At 39.4% G+C, this 16,616-nt stretch overlaps 1 protein-coding gene across 3 annotated transcripts in view; it reads right to left on the reverse strand.

The window, feature by feature from the left end:
- Positions 1-16,616, reverse strand: part of LAMA3 (laminin subunit alpha 3) — a 115,315-nt gene that overhangs the window by 78,190 nt on the left and 20,509 nt on the right. For all 3 annotated transcript variants that reach the window (XM_071554662.1, XM_071554661.1, XM_071554660.1), the window contains exons 6-13: positions 14,614-14,711; positions 13,006-13,121; positions 8,886-9,004; positions 4,841-4,931; positions 3,700-3,831; positions 2,248-2,310; positions 853-894; positions 584-721 (exon numbers count right to left, since the gene is read on the reverse strand). In XM_071554662.1, the coding sequence (XP_071410763.1) occupies positions 584-721; positions 853-894; positions 2,248-2,310; positions 3,700-3,831; positions 4,841-4,931; positions 8,886-9,004; positions 13,006-13,121; positions 14,614-14,711 (799 nt within the window). The remainder of the gene's footprint in view (positions 1-583; positions 722-852; positions 895-2,247; positions 2,311-3,699; positions 3,832-4,840; positions 4,932-8,885; positions 9,005-13,005; positions 13,122-14,613; positions 14,712-16,616) is intronic.

Here is a 16,616-nt window from a genome sequence, read left to right on the forward strand (position 1 = left end):
AAGCACTACACTTGGCCTGTTTCCACTCAGAGTCTGATTTATCAATCTCAAGTGGTATGGCAACTACTGAAAGTAGTTCCATCTCTTTTGGGACCAACATGAAACACTTTATGGTTTGGATTTACAATCTCAGGTGGGAGTGGTTAATAAAATGCCTAAAAAGACAGTACAGAGATGGCTATTGAAGTTCAAAACCAGTCAGTTTTCTAGCATTGATTAGAAAGAGCAGCTCGGTGCATCAAAGCAATGTTGCAAACTCTAATAAACTAAACACAATTAAAAAAACCCCAAACAAACAAGGATAAGTAACAAAAATGTTCCCAAAGGTATTCCAAATTTCATCAATGTTATTAAATTGAACACCAAACTAGTCTGGCAGATGCATCACATAGCAGACAGCAACCAAGGAAACAGGCAAAACTGGGCAAATTTCCCACCAACACATTTTTCTTCTTATTTGACTTTGTGAGTACTAGGAGAGCTCCTTATGATCACATCTCCGTGGCAAAAGAACTTCATTCTTTAGTACAGAACTCAGGTCTGTGTTTTGGATATGTTTGCCAAAAGGGGATGTTTGTCTTACCCTGGCAGAAGGGGTACTGAAAATACCCAGCAGCACAGGTGTCACAGGAAAAACCCTCAAATCCAGTTCGACATCTGCAATGCCCAGTATTTCCATCGCAGTCACCGCCCAGCACTCCTGCGCCATGGCACTGGCACGCTGGAGAGCACATTTGTAAAGAAAACACTTGTGGCATTAGGATATTAAAGTTCTTATTTCCCTTGGAAGCCAGAGGTTGGCATTTACTTTGGAGCGCAAGCTCCAAGTGTCAAAGAAAACACAGCACTTACGCAGACACTGGGGGCCAAAATATCCTGGTTTACAGCCTCCTTCTGGTTATAAGAGGAAAGGAAGAGAAAGAAACAATTTTAGTGCATAAAATCACACAATTCCTTGTCATTTTGCACAGAAAAACAGATCAATGCTTAGTAATTATTACTCTTGAACTGAGAAAACTATTTGCATGAGCCTTACACACAAATCTCATTAAAAAAAAACAATAATCTGTAATTGTGCTTAGTCTGCCAGCACAGATTTACAGCTTGTATATAGAAGCTTTGACTTGGAGGCAGTTGCCTTTCTTATGCCTTCAGATGCTGCTCATTGAAAATGTAAGTAGCTCAAGATTTGTTTTCTCCTGTTATATTTATTAATTTTCCTTCGGAGTTTTCTTTCTCCTTCCTTTTAAAAATTTGTGAGAGAAGGGGATATGCAAGAAAGCATACCCAGAGGCCTACCAGGGCAATTATTTTAGTTGCAGTACAAAGGAGAAAAGTGGTACAGGAGACTGAGGCTTTGTGGTTTGTGATGACATCTGTGGACACCTGCAAAAAAATAACTGGGACTTGTAAATAAGTACATAAGATTTGTACTGTCTGCTTATATCTAAGTGCCTTCTACATTCAGGGAAGAAAACACTTTTTCACTTGTCAACATAAATTCCAGTTTTATTAAACCTAATAGAAAATGAAGGTAAGAATGTTGATTTTGTGATATGAGAAAGGTTACAAGGGGGTTTTAAGTCATTAATCCTGCCATGCATCAGTAGTATGTAAGTGATTAAGTGCTAGCTGTGATGATGTCCCTATTCTGCAGTGTGATAACATATACTAAAAAATATAAGCCCACCAAAGGAATCATTGTATGGATTTCAAGCAGCTTTGCAGTTGGCTAGATGAAAAATATGTAGCTCTCTTAGAAATCAAAGTCCTTCATTGCCAAGGGCAATGTACAATTTGCCAGGTCAATGAGGACAGTCCTGAGGCAGAGGCCTTAGCATTATAGAAGAGATTTACACCACAAATCAAGGGCTGTCGTGTCAGAAACTTGTACGTGTCAGAAAGTCTTGATGGATCTGTTTGTAAGAGCACCGAACAAGATGGTCAGCCCCTCCTGCAGATATTTGCCAGAGGCTGGTCAAAGCTATTTTGATCCATAACTCTTTCTGGAACTAGCCCACTAAACTGTTTAATATGAACATGACCATATGATGAACTTCTGGCAAGAGCAAAGGTTATCTGAAAGATAAATACCAATAGTGGCAAAATTACTACATAAATCTCCATGAAAGACCAACCTAAATGATTCCATGATTCTAGGAAAGAGCAGACACCACTGAAACAGTGCAAAACAGCAACATGAGTTGAAAACAGTACAATGGGGAAACAAAACTACCAAGAACTTGCCTATTATGTCACCAGCCACAGCATCTCTTGGAATTGGAGAAGTCAAAGGATATACAGGAGTATCTTCAAAACAAAAGAAACAATGAGGTTTATTTGAAACAGACAAATTCATTTCATTAAAAATAATGACAAACAAAGAAGTCATCTCCTGTCAATACAGACAGCATGATATTCATAGGATTTCAGCTTAGTTTTCTTTCAGTTACGAACAGGGTAAGAAACATTTTACTTTTTATTTCCAATTCAGGCACAAACTTCTCAAAAGAACAGTATGAAAGGCTGGACATCATTTGGAAATTACACTAGGTTGCTCCCTATGCTTTCATGCAGAAAGTTTTCTTACACCAGACAGTGTTAGGAGAACTATCTAGGGAGCTCCGTATTTACTTCACATTTCCTGCTTCCAGCTGAAAGTCCATCTCCTTCTATGTGACATTACCACTTCCTACATGAACTGCCAGAATTCATGACATATACAGTACACTTTGTGAGCTTTTATTTGAGAATCCTCCAGATTGTTAGAATGTCTTTCCCACTCAAACATTTCTGCATTAAGATGGGATCCAAACTCAATGAACTACAAACATCAGTGGGACTTAGACCAATGGCTACCTGAGCTGAATTTACTTAAATATGTTGAATTTCAGTCAAGGAGATACATAAGATGCGATAATCTGGAACGCACTGTACAGACAGGATTTATTCTATTACAGCCATTGAATTCAAACAACATTCAATTTTTACAGGTTTTTTCCTTTGTTTTATATTGTTTTCCCTCTTCTTGCATTTTTATCATCGTACCTCTGTTTTAGTCAGAACTCAAATCTTGCCCCAGAACAACACCTGTTTTATCAGCTGTCAGAAACAGACTTCTTTCTCCAGAGGGCACAAACCATCCCACCAATGCATTTTTACAATTTTTATTGTTTTTATGCAGCAAATACAATTCTGATTTACATTTCTTCTTGGTTATTTTATATATAATTTTTGTGGGAAAAGGGTTGTTTATCAGATATGCAAGTTCCAAACCCTAGGAGGTGTCAAGGAGAACACATGTCTATTTTCTCCCCTCTCTCTCACTACAGTCACACTCTACTTGTTAGTCCCAGTGGTCTTTATACCTAAAGACCCTGACAGATGTTTAAACAATTTGTTCAGGGTTTTAGGACTGGATTTCATGATTAAGTGAGAGATATGCTGTAGACTTGATGTCTTAAATGAGTGCAGAATTGTGAGAATGCAGCACAATCTCTTTGATTTTCAAGTCACTATCATTTTGTTAAATAAATCCAACTCTCTTCAGTATTATAATAATTGATTTATCAGAACATGCAAACACATGAAGCTGAAATGCCAGATGCTCTTTAACCAAGTCAAGTGTGATGAAAACCCCTAATTTTTTAGTATGTATTTAAAATACAGAAAAAGAGGCATTTTTACTTGTATACTTACAGACACAAAATGGATAACCATAGAATCCATCGGCGCAGCGTTCACAATTCTCTCCCTGGAAATTCTCCTTACAGAAGCAGCGGCCAGACCCTTCCTCACAGCCCTCTGCATGCTCCAAGTTACAACTGCAGGCTTAATAAAAGGATCAGCAAATAGGCACTCTTTGGAAAATAGTAATTTGCTTTTTAACAGCAGTGCATAATGGCATTATAACAACAGATTTGCAGTTGTGAATGACTCATTATTTAAAGAATTAACATTTTCATGCACCTACATATTTCCCAAATACTTTATATCACCTTAGAAGCAAACCCCATGTTATTTCCTTAGAGCAATTAGGGTTTTTTAATTCCAAAAGCTGCACGTTATTAACCACAGCACTGCAGCAATTATCTCTTCTGTGGCAACCACTCATCTCTCTCCATGGTCTAGGCTAAGCACTGCACTCCATCCACCTTCCCTTACGCATTACACGCAGCATTATTGCCACAGCCTTGTTGACTTCTCATTCATTTCAATACCCAAATGCAACAGAACTGTAATTTCCTACCTGTGAGATAAATCCTTCAGCCTGTTTGTAATCCAACCCTTATCTCTTACCTATACTCAGTTCTTTTTCAAATGTTCTATTAGTAATTAACCTATTGCATCGCTTATTAGTCAATAGGTTCAGCATTGCATAAAATCAGGGGAGTGATCTTTGTGACCTTTCAAGCTACAGAATAAATTTTTCAAGTGACCAAGAGCTAAAGGATGCCTCACATGTACATTAGAGAGGTAAGAAAAGCAAGATCATGAGAAGAGATGAGAGTGGGTCCCTAGAGGTCCTGAGGTCCCCCCCACTGTGGGGTGTGCAGCAGCACCTCAGGTTTCTGTGATCCTACCTCCTCAGTAGGCTTTTATGGATTACTTCCTCCTATTGTCCGGCTGCTGGACTGAAGCTTTATGCTCATATGCCACATCAGTTGAGAATATTATAATTAAAAAGGTATAAGCAACACAGAAAGTCATTTGAAGTTTTTCTCCAGAATCTTTTGGCCACTCTTTCATTTTTCCTCCCCAGAAGATATATCTTATGCCTTTACTGTAGCCAAAAACCCCCAAGCCACCACAAGAAAATACCCTGTAGAGAAAGACTCACGTATACAGCCATCAGGAGCATTCACTGGAACACCATAAGGACGATAGTAACCTTTTGCACATTTCTCACAGTTAATACCAGCTGTGTTATGCTGTGCAAAATAAAACAAAAGGAGAGCATGAGGTAAAACAAGGAACTTGGAAGAATTAAGAAACAATAACATCCTTGACACTGTTTCTATATACAACTAATAAAGGATCAGCACAGGAAAAAGTGGAATATGACTGCACTAAAGACTGCAATCATCATGTGGCATTCTTCAACTACCTGTTCTCTACAGGCTTCTAAACCATGGTATTCTTGCATAAAGCAACTGAAATTTATCTTTCAAACACTATAAAAAAAGAACTACTTAAAAATTCTTTGGGAAAAAATCTCTTTATATCATGATATCTCTTTTAATGCTGCTTTCTTATCATAATATATATATCATTCACGCAATGGCATCACGCATTTTTCCTCATACTATATATCAATTTTTTGCTTACCCTGGGTCTAACATCAGCAATATCAAAATAAATCAAAACCTGATCAGTCCAGTCAGCACAAAACATATTTTTCCATTAGAAAAGTGCATCTCTCTATAAATACATGCTTTAGAAAAAAAGTCCTATGTAATTTGAACTACAGCAAAAATTTGTGATTGCCTTGTAAATACAGTCTTCAGTGTATTTCAACTTGTGCAGCAAAGCTCTCTCCTGCACTGGGGCAGCAGGAGTGTGCAACAGCAACGGCAAGTACCACTTCAGTAACTCATGGTCACAAGGCACCCTGATGAGCTCGCAGATGCGTGGGGCAGGGAACCAGAGAAAGAAACTTTACCCTGGAGCAACCAAAGCAGTTTCCTCCACTTCCTACTTGCTGTTTAGTTCCTCCTTAGGTAGTGCTGTAATTCAGGGCTGAGCACAGACCCAGCATTTACTAGAAGGACTAGCAGGCAGTTCATGAACAGGGCACCCAAGACACTGCACAATCTTTAGAGATTACTAGTGCTAACTCCAGTGGCACATCAGAGGCCCCAGCCCAGACAAAGCTTCAGGAAGAAGATGCCACTCTCCAGGTCTGGAGCTGTGGAGACTGCCTGGGCCTCTCCCTGGAGCTTGGGGGCAGGTCATTAACCTGTGCAGAGCTTGAAAGTAAAGATCAGAGGACTGATCAGCACAGCTGATACACAACAGACACAGTAGGTGTCTGTTACAGACCACCTGAACAAGAAGGCAAATGCAACCTTCTTTAGGGAACTAGAGAAAGCTTTGTTACTCAGATAACTACAGATAATACAGATAACTCTAATCATGTTGGTATCTGTCAGAAGGGAAATGCAGCAAGGTGCAAGCAATCCAGAAATTATTCTGAATGTATGAAAGACAATTTCTGATGCAGATGTTCACAAACCACTTAGGGGAGATGCTCTGCACCAACTAACACCCACTAACAAGGAAGACCATGTATTTTAAGATCCTGAGATAAGCAAGACAAACAGCAGAATTACAGTCCTAAGCTTCAGAAAATCAGATTCTGGCTTCTCCAGACATCTGCTTGGCAAAGTCCTGTGTGAAAGTGTCCTGGTGGGGAAAGGGGATGAAGAGAGTTAATTGATTCTCATGGACACCTATCTTAGAAAAGTTCTTTCAAACGTGGAGGTATGGCAGAAGGCCAGCACACAGAAACAAAGAGTCTCTGATTGATCTCAAATTCAAAGTGCACAGAAGGTGGAAGCAGGGACAGGCTATGTGGTGGCAACACAAAGACATTGCCCAAACATACAGGAGTGGAGTTAGGAGAGCTAAAGCTTAGCTGGAGTTAAAACTAGCAAGGAAGGTGAAGTACAAAAAGAAAGGTTTCTAGGAGTACTGCAGCAGCAAAAGAAATGCTAATGGGAGCCCATTGCTCATTGGGGCAGGAGATCCAGAGAATACAGAGGGAATGAGGACAGTGTGATAATACCTTTGATAAGCAATATGATGAGTGGCAACAGGCACAGATTGGAATACGGAAAATTTCAAATAGATATTGGGGGAAAAACTTATCATTAAGGCAGTCCAACACTGAAACAGGTTGCCATGAGTGGTTGTGCCATTCCAATCCTTGGAGGCGTTCAAAGCTTGGATGAACAAGATCCTGAGCAACGTGATCTATAGGCCTGCTCTGACTAGGGAGTTGGACTATGTGATTTCCAGAGCTCCCTTGTTATCAGATTCTAAAGAAACTGAATGTATCTTTTTATGCAACATTTCCATTCTATCACTTCTTCATTCATCCTAACACTTCTTCCCTCTTAACAGAAACAGAAAAAGTAAATTAAAATTCTTGTGATTTATCCATAAAAAAACCCCAAAACCAAACCAAACCAAACCAAAACAAAAACATTCTGTATTTAGATTTATGGTAAACTCATTTAATACAAATTTACTTCCACAAAATTAATTACATACAATTCATAATAGTCATATAACCAGGACTTGTAGATTTAGACTACTTTGGCTCTTTTCTATCCTGGAAGCAATATAAATGAAATGTTCTTTCATGAACAAAGAGCTGAAAGAAAGGACCAACATGATGACTCTTACTAGACTGCAAGAAAAAAAAGTTCTGCAAAGAAATGTCAGTTGGAAAACAAAGAGCATTTCTTCTATCCATGCTAGTAAAAATAGCTCTACCCTCTTCTGCCTGCCTTTTGGACAATATCTGATTCAATTATGGCAAAAATAAGGAGAACTCTATACTGGATATTTCCTTTTTTTGTTCCTTAAATGCACAGCATGGTAATACTTAAATTATGAAGCATAGGTTTCACAGGAGCATAGACTTGATGACAATTTCCTGTGATGCAACATTCTGGTCTGCTGCTTGTCACCACACACCATGCACCAGATGACTGGACAATAAAAAGGAAGACAAGACTTCCAAATAAGTCTGGATGTATTTAACCATGAAGTCACTGAGCCAATTAATAACTCAGGTTGAAAAGGACCTCAGGAGGTCAAGTGGTTGAGTTCCACTCAAAGCAAAGATAAGCCTAAGATTAGATCAAGTTTATCAGAGCCTTTTATGATCTTTCCTCATAGTAATCAGCCAAAGTAGAACAAAAGTTACTCAGAATGAGAGACATTCTTTCTCTTTCTAAGAACCTGCTATCCATTTATGACAGATACATTGTAAAGTCTCTGACATCTACATCTGAGCTGGAGCTTATGACATTCAAGGGGAAACTGAGGGAATGATTTTGGGTGGTTTGAAAAAGAGATGTTCAAGGAGGACAGAGGTGCCCAAGGAAGTTTTCCTCTACCTAAGAGGGAGTTACAAATATGACAGAAGCAACTCTTCTCAGACATGCACTGCAAAAGTGCATAAGTCCAAAAGCCAACTATCACAAGTTGCCATTGGGGAAATTCCTACTGAACAGTAACAAAAATCCCTTTACCATGTGATTAAGTGCTGTAAAAGATTACCCAGGGTCCGTGTAATGTGCATCCTTGGATATTTTCAGAAGTCAACTGGGTATTTCTCAGTGCAACCAGATATCATTTTGCATCTAGCCTTGGTTTGAGTGGAATACTAACCCAGACGACTTCCAGAGGTTCCTTCTATGATTATGTGCTTTTCCAATACCTCTAAGTTTCCATCTTGGTATAGTCTAGATCCTCCTTTACTTCTGCTGCTGAGGAAGAGTCCTCTTGTGTTTTGCTGCAGTAAGGGACCAGCTGGCCTGAGCTGGTGTTTTATGTGGTTAATATTACTTCCTTCTATTAAGCAGGGAAATGCTTTTATAGTTGATTGAAGTGTTACATTGTGTGGTTTTATTTGAATCACAGAGGACTGAGAATACAATTTCTATGTGTCTTTTACACATTAACAAGTATTGTTGCACAATGTAAATTATTCTTACATGCCTTTTTCCATGTTTTGAGTACAAGTAACATCACCAGAAAAATGCACCTATCAAGACTGATCAGTCCCAAAACAATTGTCATAGACATAGCTCCACTCCAGTTGCCCTTCTTCAATTGCCATTTATTTAAACTGATCAAAATTATCTTCTTACCTGGCAGTTAATGCAGACTCCTCCACCTTCATAATGCCCATGGATGTTTAAGCTTTCTCGACGCTGATCAACATCAGCATCATAGTAGCAATCAATGGCATGTCCATGGCAATTGCAGGCTGAAAAAGTAACACTCCAAGTCATTCCAAAAAGTAACATTTCTTTATAATGTTGGAATTCAGTAATGTAGCAGAGGTGGAAAACAAACTTGGGTTTTTATGTGTGTACTTAGGCATGTAGAAGTATACTCAAATGCACATTTACCTATCAACAACTGGATTTTCATACCAGAAACATAATACAGTCATATAGCCATTAAGAAAAAGTGCTGCTAGGCTTATCACAGGAGGCAACAGTTGTACCATCTCAAAACTATATAGTTCTGTATAAATGCAGAGCTAGGAAGCTCCCGAAGAATGGTTACAGCAGTTTTTTAAAATTATCAAAAACATGTTCAAATGCTTATTCCATTTTTTCATGTTTAAAAAATACATCTGGGCTGATGCTGGGTGCACTAAACCTTTATTTAAAATAAACAATTATGAATAAGATACACACATTTAAACAAAAAGACCTACACCAAAGAACCCTCATATATGGCTGTAGATACAGATACACCAGCAAATTTGGCTATAGATTTACCCAGCTGCTGTCTTCTGAATGGAGAAGTTTTAAGTATGGGTTAATTCTACTTCCTAAGAATTGTGAATACAAGAAGTATGAAGAACAGTACCACCGGCAACAATACTGTTGTTGTTGTTATTATTCAGAAAAGGGTGGAAATGGCTGACTGAGATAACCCATGTCCCCAGTGCATGGTTGTTTATAGCCTTCACTGTGACAAACTACTTTCAGTCATTTGTGGTTAGCTCCTTTCCTTTACTTTTTCCTTTCTGGTAAGCCAAACAAAGGTAACAGCAGAACTCAGAGATGCTCTGAATCCATCTCTACATACATGTTCTACTATACTTTTAAGTCCTTCTAAGAGATGTTAATAATGCAGTGCTCAGAAGAGACCAAGAGATACCCATGAGGCTTTGCTTGCAGGTACAACAGCCTCACCCACCTCATCAATCTCCTCATATCATGGTGGGAGACCTTAATCCCAGAAGAACTTTGCTGTTACCTTTGGCAAAAAGGCCTGGCAACATAAATTTCAGGGCCAGTCCAATGTTGGTGCCTTGCTTGAAAAGAAAATTAACCCGAAAAATAGCTCTATATTGAATAGTCCCTGCAAATACTGTTTGAGTAAAGGGTGATGAATTTATGCAGAAAATAATTTATCTAATTTCCTTCAGATCAGTTATTTGTATCTCATCTTAGTTAACACTAATCCCTTCCCATCGGTGATGTAAAGCTCTTCCTATCCTCACTGAAATCTTCCAGAACTGTAATACAGTTTGGAGTAGTAGCCAAACATAACAGCAATCAAACAGAATAAACCAAAGGGCATGGCCATGGTTTTTCCATAAGCTCATCCCATGTCCTCTTTTTTTCTTACTGGAGAGGAACAACAGGAATTTCTTTGAAAGAATGCATCAAGTAAAAAAGGCTTCCTCAAGCATCTGTGTGCTAGTTGAGCTTTTAATCACATCTACTTTAATTGCAGCACTCCAGAGAAACCTTCCTAGGAAATTCATGAAGTTTTGACTTGATAAAACTATTACTTCATGTTTAGGGAAATCCTCCCTTCATCTGGACCTGGGGATACTATACTCTGGAAGGCAATGGGTTATGGAAGTTAAGGTCCCTGGCCGTTTTTTCTTTGTCATGAGGGAAGCATACAGGAGGTGGTTCTTCCAAACTCTATTCCAAGCACCTGGCACAACTGGGAGCACAATTCAGGAACAAATGAGTCTCCATGCCTTGCTACATGAACATACAGAGAAGAGAAAGGAACTGGATAATTCTCTGTATCTTCTCTATGACCCTGTATCTGAACAGCTGTGGACAAGGAAACCTTTTCCTGGAAAATAACAAACATACAGCTAAGGTGCTGGTCTGCCATCAGATTCCCTTATGGTCTGCTGACAGGAAACCAGACAGGTCAGGACAGGGTTTCCTGGCCAGGTTGTGATAGCCTATAAAGATCTTTGGGGTTTTTGACTCATACAATTCTTCAAGAAAATAAAATATTGCAAAAATGAGATGCTGGTTCAAGATATTAAGTCAGAAAAGGAAAGAAGAGAATATAAAAAATATATGTCTATATTTACAATGTAAATAATTACTCTCTTGCCTCTAGGGCCAAACTGTCTGCTGGCTACAGCTCACACGTCTTCTAATAGCAACGAGAAATTACTTCCTCTGACTCTAGTATGTTCTCTCAGAGGGGAATAAAAACCTCTTCTACCTCATCAAGCATGTTTTCACCACTTAGGGCCATTTGCTGTCCTGTACAGTACAGGGAAACTCATAACAAAACGTTGGGCTGATCCCTATAAGCTCCCACCAACCTTTTTCAATTAGTTTCTCTCAAGGAACCTCAAGCTTCTGGAAAGTAACAACGTTGCTTTAATGGCTTCACTGCTGGCTATCAGCAAAAGAGGTCTGCACCTGGTAAATGCTCTCAACAAATCATCTCAACTGCTAGGAGCAATCCATACTAAAAAAGGCTATTTTTTTCAGAGGTAGTTAGAAACAAAGTTGTTTTGGCTCTGAATCCTGTAGATGATATCCTATAAATTCATTCTTTAAAAAACATGACATGATCTTTGCTCATTGTCTATCCTTTCTGGCAGGAAATGTTTTCCTTTCAAAGAGAGGAACTTGAATGAGGTTTCAAATATTGTTGAAAAATTGTGTCCCAACACGCCTAGCTCCTATTGAACATTTCAATCGCGCACAACCTCCCTTCCCCCTCCCAAGTTTTAGTACTGCAGTCTTCATTAAATAAGTCATCTCTTTATTCCTCAAACTAATTATATAGGTACATCTCTTCAGCTTTCAAATAAGGTTCTCCTCCTGTTAACAGTTTGTATCCCCTGGCTATGCTACTCTCAGGAAAGGCAGACAAGAAAAATAAATTCAGTCAGACACATAGGAAATGGCTGTGTACAGAGATGGCAATACTTTCTGTACCACACTATCTGGTTTCTGGCCAGAGGGATGTAAAACACACGTGAGTGACAGTACATCATCATCATCATCATGGCTTCACGAACAAAGATTTGGGAAGGGCTCTACCCACATGGGTGTGTCCTTCAAGCCTGTGCAGTGGATTTTTTAGATGAGGCACAGCGTGGGTGAAACTGGCCCCACCCTTTGCTCCTAAGGTTCATCTGCCACGGCCGAGCGAGCTTGGACAGTGACAGTGAAGTCCTCAGGACTAGAACCTACAGCCCCCGGTACTCCCAGGAGGTTTCCCATTCAAGTATTAACCAGGGCTGCCCCTGCTTAGCTCCCGAGATTGGACAGGATCGGGAGTCAGGGTGGCATTTAATTGCCTACATGACAGTACATATCCATCATCAAAAGAGAGTCTGTGCCGACATTTTCTTTAACAAAAGAATGAAACATAGGGGTGGGAGAAAGGCAAATGTGTGGGCTTCTCCAGCCTGACTACTCAGTCTGTGGGGCTAACACACTCCAACCTCCCAACTACAAGAATGGGAAGAGGTACAAGTGTGGGATCACCAGGACTTCCCGCCAGGAACACCTTTGTGCTCAGTGACAGATGGTCAGTGAGGGGCAACCATCAGCATGAGAGGGGAGGGCAGCTCATGCACCTGTAAGCAATGGTAGCCCTGAGCAATCTCTCTGCAACCTGAACACTAAAGGGCTGGATGATGGGGAGAAAAATGTTGGAATTGTACAAGATGCCTATAGTCTCTGCTCTGCTGGGGGGATCCACAACCTGTCAGCAGACAGCTATGACTGGGGAGAGATGTTGACTTAATGAACTGTAAGATGGCTTCCACTTTTACTCCTGTCATATGCTCACACAAATTAGTATTTTCACTGCTTTGTAAGAAAGTAAAGCATAAATAATTCTCTCTAAACTAAAAAAGGTGTTAAAACATGCAGCATGCTGGTTATATTCCATGAACAAGTGTGCTACAGCTAATTCCCACCCCCTTGTCAATATTCCTCTTAACCCATCAACTTTTCAGCTACTCACGTTCACACATGTTTGTGCTCCCAGCTGTTGCAGGTTGCCATTGTTTCTGATTATATCCAGGGCAGCAGTGATCACAGGTTTCCCCACAAGTGTTATGCTGACAGTCACATTGAAATCTATAGAAAAAAAAGGCTCTCAATGAACCTGAATGTCAAGGTTTTTTTCTTAAATTTTTAAATAAAAATTATTTCCCCCCCTAATTTTACTGCAGTCCAAGACTTGCACATACTGTGAAAAGGACAAGATATAAGCTCACATGTAAAGAGGCCAACCAGTAATACCAGAACATTTTGGAACTTTCATAAAATTCTTCATGACTGATTACTTTAATCATGTTTATTACATAATAATCATGTAATAAACACAAGTACTTTAATCATGTTTATTGAACATGTCTATTATTACTTAGAGAGAACATTTATAATGGGATTTAATAGACTGGATTATGAAGCTATTCTAGAATATTAAATCAAGATGATATGTAACAGTTTAGATGTACTCTATTTTAGCTTCTTTCCAAGGCCAAGCTTGTTGATCTACAATAAATGAAAATATTTATCAGCTTTATATGCATGCTTTCATAATTTTTTCATTATGCTTTGTTTATAAAAATTTTACCAATCTGTTTAATAAACCAAGGTCATATGCTCATCTATTATTTTTGAAATAGTCCACACTATTCATCAAGTAATTATTTTTTCAAATGTAGTTGAATAGCCTATGTAAAGAGCGGGCTTAAATTATGGGCTAGGTCTTACTATCACGCACAGCAACTAAATACCAGAAGGAAAACAAACCTTGAGACTGAAGAGGCCTTTTTCAATGTTCCTCTCTTATCTATGCAGTCTAAAAATGAAGGGACAATAAAATTTTCTAGTATAATAATCCTATGCCTGTAGATTTTACAACTTCTCTACTTACTTTTTTCTAGTGTAGACTTCTGGAATGAAGGCACCCATCTCCCCACTTACTCTTCATTAAAACACAACTGAAAATATTGCACTGTCCTGATAAAAGATTGTTTCAATGCTGTCATGGATAAGAGCAGCACTTGGTTTAAACTAGGTTTTTAAAATATGTTTTAGACAGGCTGATTATTCAGTTACTTCCATATAGCCTGTGAGCCAAGGTGTCTGATCTGTTTGTGAAATCAATGTGGAGATCATAAACTTTACAAGGAAAGGGAACAGTTAATTCAGTTTGGTTTCATTTTTTCTAAAAATGATTGAAAGCCATTGAATCTTGTCTGAGCTCAGTTATAAAGCTCACTACCTTTATGAATTTTGCTGATTTTGTTCCTGAGATGGTCTTCCTGAAGTAAGGTGACAACAATTGTTTGCCAAAAAGAACAAAGGACTTTTAAGAAATTATTCAATTGCCAAGCTTTTATTTCAATTAAACAGAAAAGTCTAAGTAAAACCTTTTATTATTATATTTCCCACACAATGGCTCTTGACATTTTTTCCTGTCAACCACTAGCAAATTCTATTTTTTTTAATGTAATGAAAAAATCCCTGTAAGACTATATAATTCTATAATAAATAAAGGTCATTTGAAAATACTTTCTTATTATTTTTCTCAAATCAATGCTGTGCTCCATTTACTTACTGGTATTGGTTTTCACCACTCTTTGCATTACATTCTTCAGCATGGCCATGACAAACACATCGACCACCAATACTGATGTCCTTTATACTGTAGTAATACTGTGGAACAAGCACAAGAAGGATGTATAGGTCTTCCCTTAGTTCTGTTATAGCAGAAATACCAACATCAGGATGTTAAATCTTGCTTATTAAACTTCAAATCAGGCAGCCAATAATCAACCTTTCTGTTGATGGTAATGTCTCAGTATGAGACATCTACCAAATCAAAGACAATACCCATAGGGTACCTGAAAGGAGCAGGCTTGTGCAGTTCAGAACAAACAAATGTTGCTGAAGTTTTCCATTCCCCAGCAGCTAAACAGTCACCAGTACCCAAGCCCAAAGCTTGTTCCAAGCCAGCTTGAGGATGGAGATGTAAATTACTGTCAGTCAATGCATGTGAGACTATGGTCTGGTCAACAAATAGGACATGCTGTTATGGGCAGCGTAGTTTCCTCATTCAGTCAAAAACTATCACTAAATACTGAAAAAAGAACAAAATGACCAGCTCAGTCAAAATCTCTCATGACTCAAGACAGATTTGACAATGTGATCTGAAGTTGAACCACTCTGTATCTCATCCCCATGCCTTGCAGACATGCAGGCAACAGAAGCTAAAAATTTAGATGGTTCAACTTGGTGTGTGTACACACATCAACTTCTGCATACACTCTGTAGCTCAGAATTTGTTTCCTTGTCTCCTTATAGCCAGGCGGAACAGACAGCTGGTTGTAAATCTTGATGCCATCTCAGAAAAATTTAAGAGGCAGACTTAAAACCACTGAAGGACAAAGGGAAAAAGAGTTGGAAGGCTATGCAGGTACATTTCCTGTGCTCACTCTATTCACAATACACCCCTCTAAGCCTACACTCTCCCAGTGGTGATCCTTCTCTACTCAGCACTAGTGAGGCCACACCTGCAGTGCTGTGACCAGATCTGGGCTCCCTAGTACAAGAGAGACATCATGTGCCTGAGTGTTGTCCAAATGTTTCTTGAACTCTGTCAGGCTTGGTGCTATGACCACTTCCCTGAGGAGCCTCTCCCAGCGCCCAACCACCCTCTGGGGAAGGAACCTTTTTCTAATATCTAACCTAGACTTCCTCTGATACAACTTCAGGCCATTCCCTCTGGTCCTGTCACTGGTCACCACAGAGAAGAGATCAGTGCCTGCCCCTCCTCTTCCCCTCATGAGGAAGTTTTAACTGCAGTGAGGTCTCCTCTCAGTCTCTTCTCCAGGCTGAACAGACCAAGTGACCTCAGCCACTCCTCATTCATCTTCCCATTAGGGGCCTTTACAATTTTTGTTGCCCTCCTCTGGACACTCTCTAATGGCTTAATATCTTTCTTATATTGTGGCACCCAAAACTGCACACAATATTCAAGGTGCGGCTGCCCCAGGGCAGAGCAGAGCAGGACAATCTCCTCCCTGGACCAGCTGGGGATGTTGTACCTGAAGCCCCCCAGGACACAATGGCCCTCCTGGCTGCCAGGGCACTGCTGACTCATGTTCAACTTGCCATTGACCGTATCCCAGTTTGTTTCCATGGCACTGCTTTCCAGCATCTCATTCCCCAGTCTGTATGTTGTAAATCCAGGGCTGTCTCATCCCAGGTGCAGAATTTGGCACTTTCCTCTGTTAAACTTCATATGGCTGGTGATTGCCCACCCCTCTGTTTTGTCAACGTCTCTCCACAGGGCCTCTCTGCCTTTGAGGGAGTCCACAGCTCCTCTCAACTTTGTTATCTGCAAACTTGTTTAGTATTCCTAAGTTTTCACCTGTCTCTGTAATAAGTTTAACATAAAGATTTTTCTTAAGAATGTTAACTATTTCACAAACTTGGAAAGTCTCTACAATAAAAATTTGCACTCTCTTTATCAATTTAATAAAACATGTAAAGTCATTCATCTATCCTACACCCCGTGGCTAGGATAACATCACAAGTTCCTTATACTAAAGCTGTCCT

This window comes from Pithys albifrons, chromosome 4, assembly GCF_047495875.1.
Source record: "Pithys albifrons albifrons isolate INPA30051 chromosome 4, PitAlb_v1, whole genome shotgun sequence".
NCBI classification, from domain to species: Eukaryota; Metazoa; Chordata; class Aves; order Passeriformes; family Thamnophilidae; genus Pithys; species Pithys albifrons.